This window comes from Mastigoproctus giganteus, chromosome 14, assembly GCF_048544385.1.
Source record: "Mastigoproctus giganteus isolate SK-2022 chromosome 14, ASM4854438v1, whole genome shotgun sequence".
Taxonomy (NCBI): domain Eukaryota; kingdom Metazoa; phylum Arthropoda; class Arachnida; order Uropygi; family Thelyphonidae; genus Mastigoproctus; species Mastigoproctus giganteus.
The window spans coordinates 10,070,704-10,089,250 of NC_143588.1; the positions used below are offsets into that span (position 1 = coordinate 10,070,704).

The 18,547-nt window shown below is 37.0% G+C and overlaps 1 protein-coding gene across 3 annotated transcripts in view; it reads left to right on the forward strand.

Moving 5' to 3' along the window:
* The window catches only part of LOC150074975 (ATP-binding cassette sub-family C member 1-like), an 889,139-nt gene that overhangs the window by 57,851 nt on the left and 812,741 nt on the right, over positions 1 to 18,547 (forward strand). For all 3 annotated transcript variants that reach the window (XM_090388347.1, XM_090388349.1, XM_090388348.1), the window contains exon 3: positions 9,155 to 9,283. In XM_090388347.1, the coding sequence (XP_090244473.1) occupies positions 9,155 to 9,283 (129 nt within the window). The remainder of the gene's footprint in view (positions 1 to 9,154; positions 9,284 to 18,547) is intronic.

Here is an 18,547-nt window from a genome sequence, read left to right on the forward strand (position 1 = left end):
AAGTACTACATATGGGAAACAGCAACCCCAGAACAACATATCAACTCTGTGGTACTACACTGACAGTGGTAGAGAATGAAAGGGAGCTGGGGGTGGTTGTGCAGGCAGATATGAAGTTTTCTGAGCAGTGCAGACGGGCTGCAAGAGTAGCTCATGGTGTATTGTCGATGATATTTAGGAATTTTTCTAGCAGGGATAAGGAGGTGATTATTCCCTTGTATAAGGCAATGGGCAGGCCACACCTAGAGTACTGTATACAGGTCTGGAGGCCTCATTTCAAGAAGGATGTAGAAATGCTGGAATGAGTACAGAGAAGGGCAACAAGATTGGTGAATGGAACAAAGGGGTGCTCTTACGAAGAAAGGCTTAAGTTTTTCAAATTACAGTGTCTGTAAACTAGGCACCAGCGAGGCGATCTGATAGAGGTGTATAAAGCCGTGAATGGTTTTAGCATGCTCAATGCTGATGGGATTCTTCCTCTTGCTCAGAATGATCACTTGAGAGGGCATAAATTCAAATTGAGGGAAGACAGATGTAGGATAGACGTGAGGAAATTTGCCTTTAGCCAGCGGGTGGTTGGTTGGTGGAACAGACTTCCATCCCTTGTCATGGAAGTTGATAGCCTAAATAAGTTTAAGGCTCAGCTGGACAGGTATTTCGAACGAACAGAGGGGTGAAGTGGAAGTGGTTATTTTTTATTTATTTATTTATTTTTTTTTGGCTGATGCTGCATAAGCTTGCTTTCTTGCATCAAATGCCTCTGCTAATGCTAATTATTTAAATAAAGTTTAAATAGAGAAGTTTCACTGTAATTACTGTGCTCCTATACTTGGTGGAAAAGGTCTAGGTTTGAATCCTGCCAGATATGTGATGAACTTTTTTATTTTTTTTCCCACCATACTGTGGTTGAGTTGCTTAGTCTTGAAGGTTGCATGGTTTGTTCTCTCCTGAACTAAATAAGTTTAAGGCTCAGCTGGACAGGTATTTCGAACGAACAGAGGGGTGAAGTGGAAGTGGTTATTTTTTATTTATTTATTTATTTTTTTTTGGCTGATGCTGCATAAGCTTGCTTTCTTGCATCAAATGCCTCTGCTAATGCTAATTATTTAAATAAAGTTTAAATAGAGAAGTTTCACTGTAATTACTGTGCTCCTATACTTGGTGGAAAAGGTCTAGGTTTGAATCCTGCCAGATATGTGATGAACAGGCAAATTGGCTGAAATGTTTGGTATATAACATGCATTTATGGTAATGTTTTCAAACTTTTTTTGACACTTGACATTCTATGTACGTGCAAAAAATAATGACACCCTCACAGTTTTGTAATTATTTGACACCCAATCCTGTTTTGTCCCTTATCTCTAAGTTGATATAAAGGTGCAACCTGTTTGGATAGGTGGGATTATCATTTTCCGTGCTCTGTTTAACAGATTTGCTAGTGACAGAAGTGCTAGTGTAACAGAAGTACTAGTGTCTTCCTAGTCCATAAAGCTGGTACAAAGGAGGAGGTAAGTAGGTAACTATACTTTGTTTACAAAACTTGGATCAATTCCATATATGGTCTTAAAAATGGCAACAAAAGTTTAATGCTTCTAAATGTAAGGTTATGGATTTAGAGAAACAGAAATCCTTGAGTCATGTATAAGCTGGCAAGGTTAAAAGTGGTTCAAGACAAAAAAAAAAATGGCATATTAATTTAATCTATTATGAAAATTTCCATGCAATGTAAAAACAGCTAGGGGATGATTTACAAGGAGTGGGATGTCATTATCCCTCTTTAAAAGACGATGGTTAGACCTCATTTGGAATATTGTATTCGGGTTGGGAGACCACAACTGAAAAAAGGCATTGAGCTTCTGGAGAGGGTTCAAAAAAGGGCAACCTGATTGGTAACAATTGCAAAGCAGTGAATCTAAGGAATGGCTTAGAAAGTGTGGACTGAAGAGTTTGACAACCAGACATCTAAGGGGAGATCTTGAGGAGTATAATGAATGAGGAAGGTTTATTCTCCTTCATGGATGAGACATGAGAATAGACCAGAGAATAATAGAAGATGGGATCTGATAAAGCTCATCTATGAGCAGTGGGTTGTCGAACATTGAAATAGCTTGCCTCCCAATGTGGTTGAGGCAGTGAGTTTGACTAAGTTTAAAGCAGAATTGAATGATTACCTTGTGGGAATAATATGAATATTCTGTTTTGTTTTACTATTTTATTTATTAGTATTAGTAGAAGCACATGATGCAAGAAAGCAAGCTTATGCAGCATCAGCCAAATTTATTTAGGCTATCAACTTCCATAACAAAATATGGAAGTTTGCCGCTGGCTAAAGGCAAACTTCCTCACATCTATCCTACATCTGTCTTTCCTCAATTTGAATTTATGCCCTCTCAGGTGATTATTCTGAGCAAGAGGAGGAATCCCATCAGAATTGAGCATGCTCAAACCATTCAAGGCTTTATACACCTCAATCAGATCACCTCGCAGGTGCCTAGTCTCCAGGCACTGTAATTTTCAAAACTTAAGCCTTTCTTCATAAGAGCAACCCTTTGTTTCATTCACTAATCTTGTTGCCCTTCTCTGTACTCTTTCCAACAGCTCTACATCCTTCTTGAAATGAGGCCTCCAGACCTGTATACAATACTCATTTTCAAATTGACCATTGCCTTATACAAGGGAATAATCACCTCCTTATCCCTGCTAGAAAAATTCCTGTATATCATTGACAAGACACTATGAGCTACTCTTGCAGACTGTCTGCACTGCTCAGAAAACTTCATATCTGCCTGCACAATTACCCTCAGGACATTTTTGTTCTCTACCACTGTGAGTGTAGTACTAAAGAGTTGATACATCACTCTGGGGTTACTGCTTCCCAATGTAGTACTTTACTATATAGTATCGGTGTAAATACACCATAGATAACCCATAAACTTGAACTACGTATGTAGCATATAGGGCATCGTTTTAATTGTATCTCATGTTGTGGTTGCCTTCACAACGAGATAGCTGCTATTGCATTACTTCAAATAAATAACACTTCTCTAGTAGAGAAGACTACTGTTATTTATTTTCAAAGGTAGCACCACCCATACGATTGTTTTGAAGCTATTGAGCTTATCATCAGTGGGCGGGCAGGTACCCAGGTAATACAAGTCATCACAGTTGTGAAGTTATATCCACAATATGAGAGATGCCAAAAAAGGGTGGTAATGTATTTTGAAAATGAAATGCACAGTGCATAATCCTTATGGGTTTTGATAATTAACTGTATGGTATCGGTGTAAATACACCATAGTTAACCCATAAACCTGAACTACTTGAACTAGCGTACTTTACATTTGTCAATGTTAAACTTTATTTGCCACCTCTCAGCCCATCAGCTCAACTTTTCTAGATCCTGTTGCAGCAGCGTACTGTCATTAGTGTTCTTAACAACCCTGCCAACCTTCGTATCGTTTGCAAACTTGGACATTAAGCTTGATATACCATCATCAATATCATTTATAAATACAGAAAACAATAATGGACCCAACTCTGAGCCCCGAGGGACTCCACTAATAACATTAGTCCACGATGAGCAGTGTCTATTGACTACCACTCTGTCTCCTCCCACTAAACCATCCCTTTATCCTAGCAGCAATTTGCCTCCAATGCCACATTGCTCCAATTTGTTCAGCAGTCTTCTATGTGCAACAGTATCAAAAGGTGGGTAAAGTACCTACCCGGCAACCCAAAGGTCGCGGGTTCGATTCCCGCCTCGGGCTTGGATCAAAGTACTGCAAAAACCTTGGGAGGTGCAATATGGCCACAGAAGCCGATGCGCCAACAACTACCAAATCAAAAAAAAAAAAAAAAAAAAGTATCAAAAGCCTCTCTAAAATCCAAATATCAAAGTTATTCCCTGCATCCAGTTTCTTTGTGACTACATCATAGTATCCAATCAAATTGGTCAGGCAAAACTTTCCCTTAACAAAACCATGCTGTGTCCGAGCTATAACTGAACTCTTGTCTAGATGATTCCGCTGTGCTTCTTTAACCAGTGCCCGCATCTCTCATGAGTGACGAGAGATGCCAAGGAAATATCTCATGATGAAGCCCACTAGCTTCAAACCGATCGTCTGGGTGGTGGTATCCTCTGAAAATAAATAACAGTAGTCTTCTCTACTAGAAAAGCATTATTTATTTGAAGTAGTGCAATACCAGCCATCTTGTTGTGAAGGCACCCACAATATGAGATACTATAAAAATGATGTCTCTTACACTACGTGCGTAGTTTAAAATTTATGGATTAACTATGGTGTATTTACATCGATATTATATAGTTAATTACCAAATCCATAAGGATTATGCCTTGTGCATTTCATTTTCAAATACAGTCGAACTTCCCTATAACGAATTCTATAAATCCAGCGAAAAAATTCGTTATAGAGAAATTTCGTTATACAGAGAATCTTTTTTATTTGAAATTGTTATTTAATTAGAAAATGAAAATGAATCTACATTTATTTTTAATGTATTTTATTTCAAAAACACTTATTTAAATTATGTTTACATAATTTTCGCTGGTAAGTATCACAAATTTACCCCGGGGGCTCGTATCTGTTCAGTATGGGCTTGGCACACCCAGGGTTCTGAGCTGGATATCATCATTCTTCTTTTTCTTGGTGATTCCCTTCTCTCTCTCTCTCTCTCTCTCTCTCTCTCTCTCTCTCTCTCTCTCTCTCTCTCTCTCTCTCTCTCTCTCACACAAGGCGCCTCCGTAGCCAGGTGGGAAGGAGCAGCAGTGCGTAGCACACGCTTCTTGATTAGACCGGGGTTCAAGCCCGTCGCCACCAAATACGGATGATGCGGAAAGGTCAGGGAATGACCACCGCATATCCCGGAGCAATATGGCCTTAGTTGCTAATGCTCCTAAAAACCAAATAACAACAACAACAACTCTCACTCACACAGGGTAATTCAGAAAATTTTTTTTGACTGTTGCAGCATAAGCCTCAGGCTTCCTTGTACCATATGGCTAATAATAATTAAAAAAATCTAATTTTCGTTTGCACAGTACAATTAAAAAATGTCTGATTCTCAAAGAAAACCTCACATTTGTTCAGAGCATTAAAAACATTATCAGGAACATTTTCACAAAACTGTAGACCAATACGAACCATTTTAAAAGCGTTAATCATTTCTTCGCGAGTTGGCTTTTCTATGAGTAGTTCTGATGTGTCTTCGGCGTCATTGTTAATTTCTTTGTGATCATGGTCACGTCTAACACTGTTCAGCAGTATTTCATCTCTTCATTTGGATGTTCTGTTGTAGTCAGATCTTGATCTACATAAACATAATTATCCATTGTTATTTCATTTTCGATGTTTCCGGACGATTCTAATAATGTCCAAAAGTTTTTCAGTTGTGAAAGGGGCAGTTCATCTTGTTCGTCCAGTTGTTGTTCGACTTCTGTATTCAGTGCAAATCCCGCTTTCGAAAAACTATTTTGAATAGTGTATTCAGTGACATCGTTTGTCCAAACGTTTGCCAGTTCAGAGATGCAATCTCTAAGGTTAATTGTAACCTCCAAGTTTCTATTTTCTGATAACACATTGACTATCTTCATTATTATTCTCTTTCGATAATGAAATTTAAAATTTTTAATAATGCCTTGGTCCATTGGCTGGAGTTTTGATGTCATGTTTGGTGGTAAAAACAACAACTTCACACTTTTAAGTTTGGCAGAAATACTGGCAGGATGTGCCGGACAGTTGTCAGTTACCAACACGATTTTCCTTTTTTTCTTTTGTTATACACTTTTCTAGTTTTAATATTCATTCTTCAAAAATATCACTTGTCATCCATGGTTTTTTATTAAAGGTGTAGTAGTCAACTTCTAAAGATTTTGTGCCTCTAAAACATCATGGGTTTTTTGATTTTCCGATGACTAAAAGTCTTAATTTTTCACTTCCTGTCATGTTTGCTCCAACTAGCACAGTGATTCTTTCTTTGCTTTGTTTTCCGCCAAAACATTTATCCTTAAAAGCAAGTGTTCTATTCTGTAAATGTTTAAAGAATAAATCCCTTTTGTCAAAATTAAAAACATCCTTAGGTTCATATTCTTCCAAAATCTTCTTTAAGGTATTGTTCCTCCAACTGTTGCAATCTTCTTTGCTTACATTAACACTTTCTCCACAAATAACCTTTTCCACAATTCTGTGGCATTTCTTAAATTTATCTAGCCACCCAGTGCTCGCATTAAATTCTGTATGTCCCAGGGACTGTGCAAATTTCAGAGCTTGTTGCTTAATTATTGGATCCGATATTGGTATATTTTTTCACATATCATTTGCACCCATTTTAGAACAACTTTATCAACATCTTCGTATATACACAACTTAATTCACTTCTTGTCTGCTCCTCCTTCAATTGCATTTAAAATTGATTCTTAATTTTTTAAAATCATAGATAAGCTGCTTGCAGGTATGTCATATTTCTCCGCAATATCTTTTTTCTTAAAACCCTGGTCAATATTACGAAGAATCTTTACTTTATCATTAATACTTAAACATTTTCTCTTCGACATTGTTTCCGCAAATGTAAAAATTACTGGACTGCAGCTCTTGCTGATACATAACCCGCAAACTTCGCTGCGCTGGCCATATAGTGAATTGTTAGTACTGTACCGCCTACTCAATGACATTCGCTTGCCAATTCAACGGTATCACATGACTTTTCCTATCAATCACTTTGAAGAAATATGACTTTCATTCATATATATACACGAAAGAAAATTTAGGGTTAATGTATGCTCTATGTTACTTTTTAGAAAAAAAGTAAATAAAATACAAGAGCATATAGCCTTGATTGATGACAAATTGTTCTAAAAGAACGAAAAAAAAAAAAAAAAAAAATTCATGAAAACCATCTACTGGGAGTCCAGTTAGATGAGAACGGACATATCATATAATGATTGACAGGAAGGTCACATGGTATGGTTGAAGTGAGAAGCGAATGTCACTCAGTAGGCGTTAATAAAAATCGACTATGGTAGTATTCTATGTATTGCCGCCGCAGCATGCTAAAGGCTTACCCCAGCGAATTTTGTTTTCTCCTGAGCCAACATCAATTTACAAATCTATCCTATTTATTGTAAAGTTTATGACCACTTTTAAGAAAACCCATTCGGTTTTATAACTGTAACAAAAATAAAACAAAGACCCTCTACAGGCATCAATGGCCACAAGTATTCTTCACTAAAAGGATGATTAATTCCAGATGCTAATGGGCAATTTTGTAGGGAAGGAGGCCGTATATTTGAGTGGCTGTTTAGCACTAAATGCTTAAATCTTCAAAAATGCTTTTACTAAGTTTTTTAAAAATTTGTTATAGAGAGACTAACACTTTGCTATATGGGGTTAATTTTACATGTAATTTCGTTTCAAGGTGCAATGTTTTGCGAAAAAATTCGTAATATAGAGAAATTCATTAAATAGAAGTTCGTGATAGAGAAGTTCCACTGTACATTATTACCAACACACTTTGGCATCTCTTATATTGTGGATATAACTTCGCAACTGTGCACTACCAGGGTGCCTGCCTGCCCACTGATGATGAAGCCCACTAGCTTCGAAACGATCATCTTGGTGGTGGTATCCTCTGAAAATAAATAACAGTAGTCTTCTCTACTAGAGAAGCGTTATTTATTTGTAGTAGTGCAATACTAGCTATCTTGTTGTGAAGGCACCCACAATATGAGATACTATAAAAACGATGCCTCTTACACTACATACATAGTTAAAATTTATGGGTTAACTATGGTGTATCTACAACAATATTATATAGTTAATTACCAAACCCATAAGGATTATGCCTTGTGCATTTTGTTTTCAAATACATTATTACCAACACCCGTTGACATCTCTCATATTGTGGATATAACTTTGCAACTGTGATGGCATGTTGCACTACCAGGGTACCTGCCCGCCCACTGATGATGAAACCCACTAGTTTCGAAACAATCGTCTGGGTGGTGGTGGTATCCTCTGAAAATAAATAACAGTAGTCGTCTCTTCTAGAGAAGCATTATTTATTTGAAGTAGTGTAAGTTGTAGAATTACAACTTACACTACTTCAAATAAACCAGCTATCTTGTTGTGAAGGCACCCACAATATGAGATACTATAAAAACGATGCCTCTTACACTACATACGTAGTTCAAATTTATGGGTTAACTATGGTGTATCTACAATATTATATAATTAATTTTCCTGTAACAGAAGTTAAACTAACAGGTCTATAATTACTTGTGTTGCCCTTTGATCCTCCTTTATGAATTGAAGTCACATTTGCACATCGCCAGTCCATGGGTACCTCCCCTGAGTCGAAAGAAGCTCTCATAATTATGGCTAAGGGTTTGCTTACTTCCTTTGTTGAATAGTTGTGGAAGAGTAATCTTTATCTCTGGTGCAGGCAGCACTAAGGTAGTTTCCTGCTTCTGTGCCAACTTCGAATGATGCTATGGCATGTGCCCTGTTATCATATTCACCTATCATTAGAAATTTATTTAAAAGTTCTGATAATTTAATTTTCAATTTTATGCAAATTGCTAGACTGGTACTAATTTAAAATTTTTGATAGTCTAGTAATAAATTGTTTTTGATTCCTGAGTGATCTGCAAGTGTAGTTTGTTTCTCAATATTTTTGTTATTTCTCAATTTGGTTAAATGTTTTTCCACAAAAATTTACACTTTTTTTACTGGCATCTAAATATGTATAAAGATTTTAATGACATAATAAACAAAATTTGTTACTCTGATTACATGTCTATAAAATGCAGTGTCTGATTTATACTGGGTTCAGCCTAACGTCATACAAATTTAGTCATAATAGTTTTAATCTGGCAAATGTATTTGTCAGATTAAAAAAAATTACATCATAAGCTTTTGAATATTTGCAGCTTGCACACCCCAGATTAACAAGCTGTCTTTAGAAGTGCAAACCGTATTGTTTAAGAAACACTGTACAGTACTAGCTTACTATACTGGACTAGTGTACTGTAGTTTTCTTCTTAGTTTTTAATACTACAACCAAAATTTAGTTAAGATGACAGCTTTAAATGAAATTGTATCCTTTCTGTTTGAACAATATTGTTATTTTTTTTTTACAGGTTCTGACAGCAATACTTGCCTTACTGTGCTTAATGGAACTTTGCTATAATGCTCATCTTAGCATTTCACTAAACAGATTTGTTCCTTCATCAGACTATTATTCATCTTTCATCAAACTTGTGTCATTTGTAAGTAATACAAAATATTTTTAGCTGTTTGTGTGTATGTGATTATGATTTTATTTATGTATTGTTTATGACATCAGATGTGTAATTTTATATTGTTCTTAAATGAGAAATACCACAGCCAGTCTTTTGTTATGGTATTTCTTATTAGATAGTATGAATCAGAGCTGTAATGAGATGTAGTTGAGGCTAACTACATCACCTTTCGAGACAAGGTGTATAAACAAATTTTTGGATTACCAATGGGTTTGAGCCTGAGTGGCTTAATGTCAGAGATCTATCTCTCAACGATTGAGCAGATACATTTGACACCGTTTCGTCCCCGTATCACATACTATGGGAGGTATTTAGACGATGTTCTAGTTATTCCTGATAGTAGTACTATCCAAGACATTTTACATTCGTTTAATAATATTCATTCTAGACTCAAATTTACATTGGAAAGGGAAGATACGGATACTAAGTCATTAAACTTTCTAAATTTCACGCTTACCCGGGACTCGAACAAAATACAATTTAGCATCTATCGAAAACCCACAAACACCGGTATGCTTCTACATTATAATAGCTACCACCCGTTCACCTACAAAAGATCGATTATCTTTAATCAATTTCTAAATGCCTATAAATATTCAACGACGGATTCTGCTTTGGACTCAGAAATACAAATATTAACTAGCAGATTCTTGAACAGGGGTTATCCCATTAACACAATAAATCGAATTAGGGTACAAGCTAAGGATAGGATAAAAAATACTACACCAATCAACAATAGTAATATCAAAAAATACTTTATTTCTGTCCCATATGTTGAACAGTGGCACAAACAGCTTAACAGATTCTTTAAAGATACCGAATTTAAAATTATAGCTAGGCCTATACGGCAGTTACACACTATACTGAACAATCGCTCGGTTCTTTCCGCGTTCGCAACACAAATTAATGATCTAGTATACAACATTTCTTGTGGTGATTGCGACTCGTCTTACCAGGGTTCGACGCGGTTTTCTCTTAATATTCGTGTAAATCAACACGAAGCCTCAGTTCGTGCTTCTCGTTCAGCAGCGTCAGAATTAGCCTTTCATGCCATTAACGAAAAACATACTTTTTTATTTAACGAGGCCAAAATACTTAACGTTCAACGTAATTATACGCGACTATTAATTGCAGAAACCGTTGAAATTAAATTACACGAGAATTCTGTTAATGTTCGGCGGCCATATTTGATCTCCGATGCGTGGACCTTTACGCGCATGCGCGAAGACATATAATCACTATTTAAGTTGCAGGTTTAGCCTGATTCGGTAATTTTCATTCCTGTGATCACGACAGTCGGTCGAAAAGCATTGTCAGCTTCAGGAAGGAAAATCGTTTTGAATATTTTCGTTAGATTCTTTTAATTGCGTTAATTTGAATTTTAATTGTTTTGAATTGATTTTGAATTGTGTTAAATTGATTATTTAATTATTTATATTTTACTTTAATGTACCGGTAAGTTGTCGATTTTTTCGTTTTTTCCGTTTTAATTTCTGGAGGGTATCATACGGAAGTGTTCCACGTACTATATTGAGGTTTACTCCTCTTATTAATTTACTAATGGTATTTCTTATTATACTGTTAAACACTTTTATGGTAAAGTGAGACATTTTTTTTTTTTTAATGCACTTCTTTTGTCTGATTACAAAAATGACTTCTATTTCTGTCACTTGAGATTTTTAAAAATGTTGTTATTTTATATTAAAAGCCAGCGCTTTTTTGTTAATAAAACTGTTAATAATGGTGCGGTATGCCATACTGGCATCTTTATTAACAGTGACATATGACACTTGGATGCAGTACGTTTTGAAATAAGCTTAAAATTATTTAACTACATTTTCACTATCCATTAAGATATTTTCTATATAAAACTTTATAACCATTTTTAGAATTTTAAATTACTCAGTCGGACCTCTGTTTAATGAACTCCTTTATATCTAATTTTTTTGAATTCCCCTTGGTAATTACATTTAAAATAGTTTCCGTTGAACGAAGAAAAATTTTCATGTAACAAACTGATTAGGAGAGACTTTAGGAGAGACTGTTCGCACTTTTGGCCTTCAAGCAATTTAAGCAATTAGTGCTGCTGCTGCATGAAATACAAGAGTTAAAGGGATTACCATTCTACAACTTGGGCTACTCGTAAAGCCTATCTGACCACCTGTTCCCGCATACCAAGAAATTGCGCTGGTGAACAGTGATAAGATCACTATTCACACATTTTGGCCTTCTGGGATGTTTTTAAGATAGAACTTTTTAATTTTTTTGAGATAGAACTGTTAAAACTTCCTGAGACCACTGGGAATATGCAAGAAATACTCTAACTATTCAGCAAAAGACATCAAAATTAGCATTAATAAAGGCATACAATGCAAGAAAGCAAGCTTATGCAGCATCAGGCAAAAAAACCTTCTCTCCCATTTCACCCCCTCCATTTGTTTCAAATGCCTGTCCAGCTCAGCCTTAAATTTATTTAAGCTGTCAACTTCCACAACACAAAGTGGAAGTCTATTCCATCAATCAACTACCTGCTGGCTAAAGGCAAATTTCTGCACATCTATTCTACAACTGTCTTTCCTCAATTTGACACTGTGCCCCCTCAGTTTCTTAATCTGAGCAAGAGGAAGAATCCCATCAGCATTTAGCTTGCTCAACCAATTCAACGCCTTATACAACTCAATCAGATCACCTCGTAGGTGTCTACTCTCCAGGTGCTAGAGGGAGTAATACTCCCTCCAGGCAACTAGAGGGAGTAATACTCTTAATTTGATTATCAGCAGTGATTCTTCATGCATTAAGAATCTGCAGATAAATGAACCACTAGGTGGCAGTGATCACAGTGTGCTGAAGTGGGATTTACTCAAAGAGGTAACTACCATTAGGGGTAAAGGGAAGGGTTATTGCTTTCGAAAAGGTGATGGACTGAAAGAGTATTTAAATTCTATACAGGGCGACCAACTGATGATGTTACCAACAGCAAATTCAAAATGGGAAGCATTCAAAGAACTTATCTTGGAGCTACTAGGCTTTACATACCAACTAAGAAATATTGTTCAAGGTTTAGGCCAAAATGGATGTCAGATGAACTAATGAGGCATATGGCAGAGAAGAAAAATGCATGGGATACTTACAAATTAACACATGACACAGAAGCCTATGATAGATACAAGTTCATATGCAACCAAGTTACAAAGGAGGTTAGGCAGGCGAAGGCAGAATACGAGAAATCCTTGGCAAGGGATGCAAAGAAAAACAGCAAAGAGTTCTTTACTTATGTAAACTCTAGAAGGAAGGGGATGAATCAGATTGGTCCACTTGATATTGATGTGTCAACTGTTGATGATCCTGCTCAGGTAGCTAACAAACTAAATGAATATTTTGCATCGACATTCACACACGAGGAGTTATTCAGCAAGGGGAATGCCAGAGGTGTAGTCAACTCTAGCAGTAAGCTACAGAATCTTGAAATAACTGGGAGTAAAGTGGAGGAGAAATTGTTGAAGATAAACACAAGAAAGGCACCCGGGGTGGATGGAATCTATCCAGTTATATTAAAGGAGGCAGCAAAGGAAGTAAGCAAACCCTTAGCCATAATTATGAGAGCTTCCTTGGACTCAGGGGAGGTACCCATAGACTGGAAATGTGCAAATGTGACCCCAATTCACAAAGGAGGATCAAAGGCTGACACAAGTAATTATAGACCTGTGAGCTTAACTTCTGTTCCAGGAAAATTAATGGAGGCACTGGTTAAAGAAGCACTGCAGGATCATTTAGACAAGACTTCAGTTATAGCTCGGACACAGCATGGTTTTGTTAAGGGCAGGTCTTGCCTGACCAATTTGATTGGATACTATGATGCAGTCACAAAAGAACTGGATGCAGGGAATAGCTTTGATATTATATACTTGGATCTTAGAAAGGCTTTTGATACTGTTGCACATGGAAGACTGCTACACAAATTGGAGCAGTGTGACATTGGAGGCAAATTGCTGCTATGGATAAAGGGGTGGTTGAGGGGGAGAAGACAGAGAGTGGTAATCAATGGACACTGCTCGTCGTGGACTAATGTTATTAGTGGAGTCCCTCAGGGCTCAGAGTTGGGTCCATTATTGTTTTCTGTATTTATAAATGATATTGATGATGGTATATCAAGCTTAATGTCCAAGTTTGCAGACAATACAAAGGTTGGCAGGGTTATCAAGGACACTACTGACACTATGCTGCTGCAACAGGATCTGGAAAGGTTGAGCAGATGGGCCGAGAGGTGGCAAATGAAGTTGAATATTGACAAATGTAAATTTGTTTCTGCATAGTTCTGCATAGTTTAATTCTGATTCTAAACAGTTTAGCAAATGTATTGTTTATTACACTTCAAAAGAGTTGATTATATCTATATATCATTTCTTACTGTTTTACTATTTGTGTCGTCATGCGTAGTCTACATGTCATGGTCTAACACCAAAAATTAGATAACTAATGTAAATAACTGATCCAATCCTGTTTAACTTTAATCAATTTAACCCAAGATCAATACTATCATATTCCCCTAATAAGTAACTTATTACAAGTTAAAATTTCCATATCTCTTTCTCAAAATTGCATGCAAACAGGCGTGAGTTTGCATGCAATTTTTACTTCTATATTTACTTCAATATTTACTTCTTTAATTAAAAACAGAGCACTGTTTCAAATGAATTAAATGTATTTTTCTGAACTTTTCTGTACCTGAAAATTTGTTTCTAAGATTCTATGACTATATGAATGGTAACTGTTTCATACAACAAGAAAAGTAATAGCTTAAAGCAATATGCCAATGCATTCTAGCAACAGAATGAATTCTAGCCAACATGTTTATGTATTCTTTTTGAGCTAGTCAACTTGGCATTGCAATCACTTAAACAAAAACAACTCAATGGCGTTGAGTTGATTGATCAAAACTTTTTAAAAAGGATTTTATAACAATGTTACAAAGAAAATGTGATAATTTGCTTACAGTTTTCCCCCCATGTTGTTTTTTCAGTGTACATCATGTATTTGTTTTTCCCCATTTTGTTTTGTCAGTGTACATCATGTATTCTGTGGCACTTCAAATCAGTTGCAATTATTAGCATTAAACTGAATTCTAATACCTGACCTTCCAGCCTCATTACCTCATGAGTGTATTTTGTCATTGGCGAAATTACCTTGACTTTGCATTACATTTTACAACAGAATTCACTGTTTCAACAATAATACTATTAATTTTAATTAGATTCAGTGTACACTAATTTCTTTTCAAATTTAGGCTATTACAACTAATACAGAAGTACAGTTAGCAAAAGTACACATCAGTCACTACTAAACATGCGTATCAGATGGGCAGCAATGTGCTTTAGATCATTGGAAAATTGTTTGTTAATGTAGAAGAAGCAAATTAATTACCGTGAAATTACATTAACAAATAATCAGTCTGTATTTTCTTTTTTTTTTTTAAGTTGAAGAATAGTTTTTATAAGACAATTCCTTTTCTGATATCAAACAAGAGGCACAAAGGTAAATAACATAATACAGTGGATTCCGGTAATTTGGGACACATTGGGATAATGCATTTTGACCCAATTAAACAGCTGCCCCGGTTATGCGAAGTTTCGTGTAAATGGTTAAAAATACAGTGCATCCCTGCTTTATGATTGATTCTGTACGGTCAAATCACGTTACGATGGACTCACCATTGTAAAGTACGTTCACTATACGATATGTAGAAAGCGGCGGTCATTGTAATCAAGTTTGTGAATTGAATTTTAATTCTACTAAATAGCAATGCTAATACGTGAAAATAGGAGGAATATTATCCACAGGCTATAAAAGTAAAGATATATTAAGCACAGATTTACATTTTATTACCTTACCAATTAAAAAATTAGGTGGCAACTCAGCATTTTGATGGGCACCTATCAGAGTTTGAAGAGTTGGGTAGATGCCCACGAAGGTATTAAAGTGGGGGACCCATCAAGCTCTCAGCTGCACAACTCAATGCCAGAGCTCACTCTTGTGCATCAGGCTACACAGTGACAATCTCCAAGGCAGAATGCACTGGTCCCTCAAGAGATAGTTAATGTTGGTGACTCCATTGTCAGGGAGATAAGTAATATATTGTGTAAAAAGGATAGGTGGAATAGGACCAGGATATGTCTGCCAGGGACAAAAGTTGATTACATTGTAGAGCAGATGTTTTTTAAGGGCACAAAGGGTGATATTGTTGTACACATTGGAACTAATGACATTAAGAGTAGGAGATCAATGTTAAAAAAAAAAATCTGAGTTAGGGTTAAATTTGAAAGTGTCTGCAATTCTGCCCAGACACGTTAGGAGAGAGTACATGATGAGAGCCATGTCAATCAGTTTGGCCCTGGAAAGATTGTGCAAGGCACATGGGGTAGAGTTTTTTTCAGTGTGGTCTGTGCATGTTAACAGGAGAGACTGCTTCTACAGGGATGGGATACACTTAAATAGCAGAGGTACTAGAATATTTGCTCATGCTATCGAGGCAGCGTTAGGTGGGTCAGAAAACTGCTAGCTTGGGGCAATTCACAGACTAAAACATTAACAGTAGTTGCAGGCAGAGGTGCAAGTGATTCTTGCACTGATTCTGTTAGATTGGAGGGTGGGGTGCTGGGGTTTACATGGACTGGTGCGAGTCATTATGGAACAGGTAAATACATGGGCTGTGTTAGGGTAAATAAGAATAGGTGTATGCATACTTGTATGTACACCAATGCTAGGAGTATAGTAAATAAATTTGAAGTGCTGGTCAAGACATCAAACGTAGATATGTTTGTTTGTTTGTTATTTGGTTTTTAGGGGCATTAGCAACTAAGGCCATATTGCTCCGGGAATATGCGGCGGTCATTCCTTGACCTTTCCACATCCTCTGTATTTGGTGGTCACTGACTCGAACCCTGGTGGTCATGGGCTCGAACACTGGTCTAATCAAGAAGCATGTTCGACGCACTGCTGCTCCTGCCCACCTGGCTACGGAGGTGCCTCAAACGTAGATATTATTGAGATATCAGAGACATGGTGTCAAACTGATATAAGCAGTGCAGAATTGGAATTTGGGGAGTTTGGGGAGTACAATGTGTATAGGAAGGGAGAAGAGCGTATGCTGTCAGTTGAGAAACATATAAAATCTAAGGAAGTGCATTCAGTTGACATAGATGGTCAGTGCAATGTTGAGTCAGTTTAGTGTGATGTAAGCATTGGGAAAAGCTTACATCACACTAGACAAGTGTTGGGAAAGCAAAAATGAGAGATGCAGTGTGTTATAGACATTAGCATTAGCAAGGACATATGATACAAGAAATCAAGCTTATATAGCATCAGCCAAAAAAAAAAAAAAAAGTACAACCCCTTCTCACTTCAGGCATTCACTTGCTCCAAATTTTGTCCAGTTCTGCCTTGAATCTGTATAAGCTATCAACTTCTATAATTACAGATGGCAGATGGAAGTTTGTTCCAGCAATCAACCACCCACTGGCTAAAGGCAAACTTCCGCACATCTATCCTACAAATGTCTTTCCTCAATTTGAATTTATGCCCTCTCAGGCGATTATTCTGAGCAAGAGGAAAAATCCCATCAGCATTGAGAATGCTCAAACCATTCAAGGCTTTATACACCTCGATCAGATCACCTCGCAGGTGCCTAGTCTTCAGACACTGTAATTTGCAAAACTTAAACCTTTCTACATAAGAACACCCCTTTTTTCTCTTCAATAGTCTTATTGCCTTTCTCTGTACTCGTTCCAGCAATTCTACATCCTTCCTAAAATGAGGCTTCCAGAAATCAAGGTGTGGCCTCACCATTGCCTTATACGAGGGGATAATCACCTCCTTATCCTACTCGCAAAATTTCTTTGTAAGAGCAACCCTTTGTTCTATTCACTAATCTTGTGGCCTTTCTCTGAACTCATTCCAATAGGTCTACATCCTTCTTAAAATCAGGCCTTCAGACTTATATACAGTACTCAAGGTGTGGCCTGACCATTGCATTATACAAAGGGATAATTTCCTCTTGTATATGGCAACAAAAATTCCTGTATATCATTGACAAGACACCATGAGCTACTCTTACAGACCATCTACACTGCCCAGAAAACTTCATATCTGCCTGCACAATTACCCCCAGTTCCTTCTCACTCTCTACCACTCGCAGTGTAGTACCACAGAGTTGATACATTACTCTGGGGTTACTGCTTCCCATATGCAGTACATTACATTTGTCAGTGTTAAACTTCAGTTGCCACATCTCAGCCCATCTGCTCAACGTTTCTAGATCCTGTTGAGGAGCATACTGTCATTAGTGTCATTAACAACCCTGCTGACCTTCGTATTGTCTGCTAACTTGGACATTAAGCCTGGTATAATGTCATTAATGAATACAGAAAACAACAATGGACCCAACACTGAACCCTGAGGGACTCCACTTATAACATTAGTCCACGAAGAGCAGTGTCCATTGATTATCACTCTGTCTTGTCCCACTAAACCATCCCTTTATCCATAGCAGCAATTTGCCTCCAGTGCCACACTGCCCCAATTTTTGCAGCAGTCTTCCATGTGCAACAGTATTAAAAGCCTTTCTAAAATCCAAATTATTGATATCAAAATTATTCTTTGCATCCAGTTCCTTTGTGACTACTTTGCATCCAGTTCCTTTGTTTCTAGATCCTGTTGAGGAGCATACTGTCATTAGTGTCATTAACAACCCTGCTGACCTTCGTATTGTCTGCTAACTTGGACATTAAGCCTGGTATAATGTCATTAATGAATACAGAAAACAACAATGGACCCAACACTGAACCCTGAGGGACTCCACTTATAACATTAGTCCACGAAGAGCAGTGTCCATTGATTATCACTCTGTCTTGTCCCACTAAACCATCCCTTTATCCATAGCAGCAATTTGCCTCCAGTGCCACACTGCCCCAATTTTTGCAGCAGTCTTCCATGTGCAACAGTATTAAAAGCCTTTCTAAAATCCAAATTATTGATATCAAAATTATTCTTTGCATCCAGTTCCTTTGTGACTACATCATAGTATCCAATCAAATTGATCATACAAGGCTTCCCCCTTAACAAACTCATGTTGTGTCCGAGCTAACTGAAGTCTAGTCTATATGATCCTGCAATGTTTCTTTAACCAGTGCCTCCATTAATTGCCCTGGAACAAATTAAATTAACATGTGTTAATAT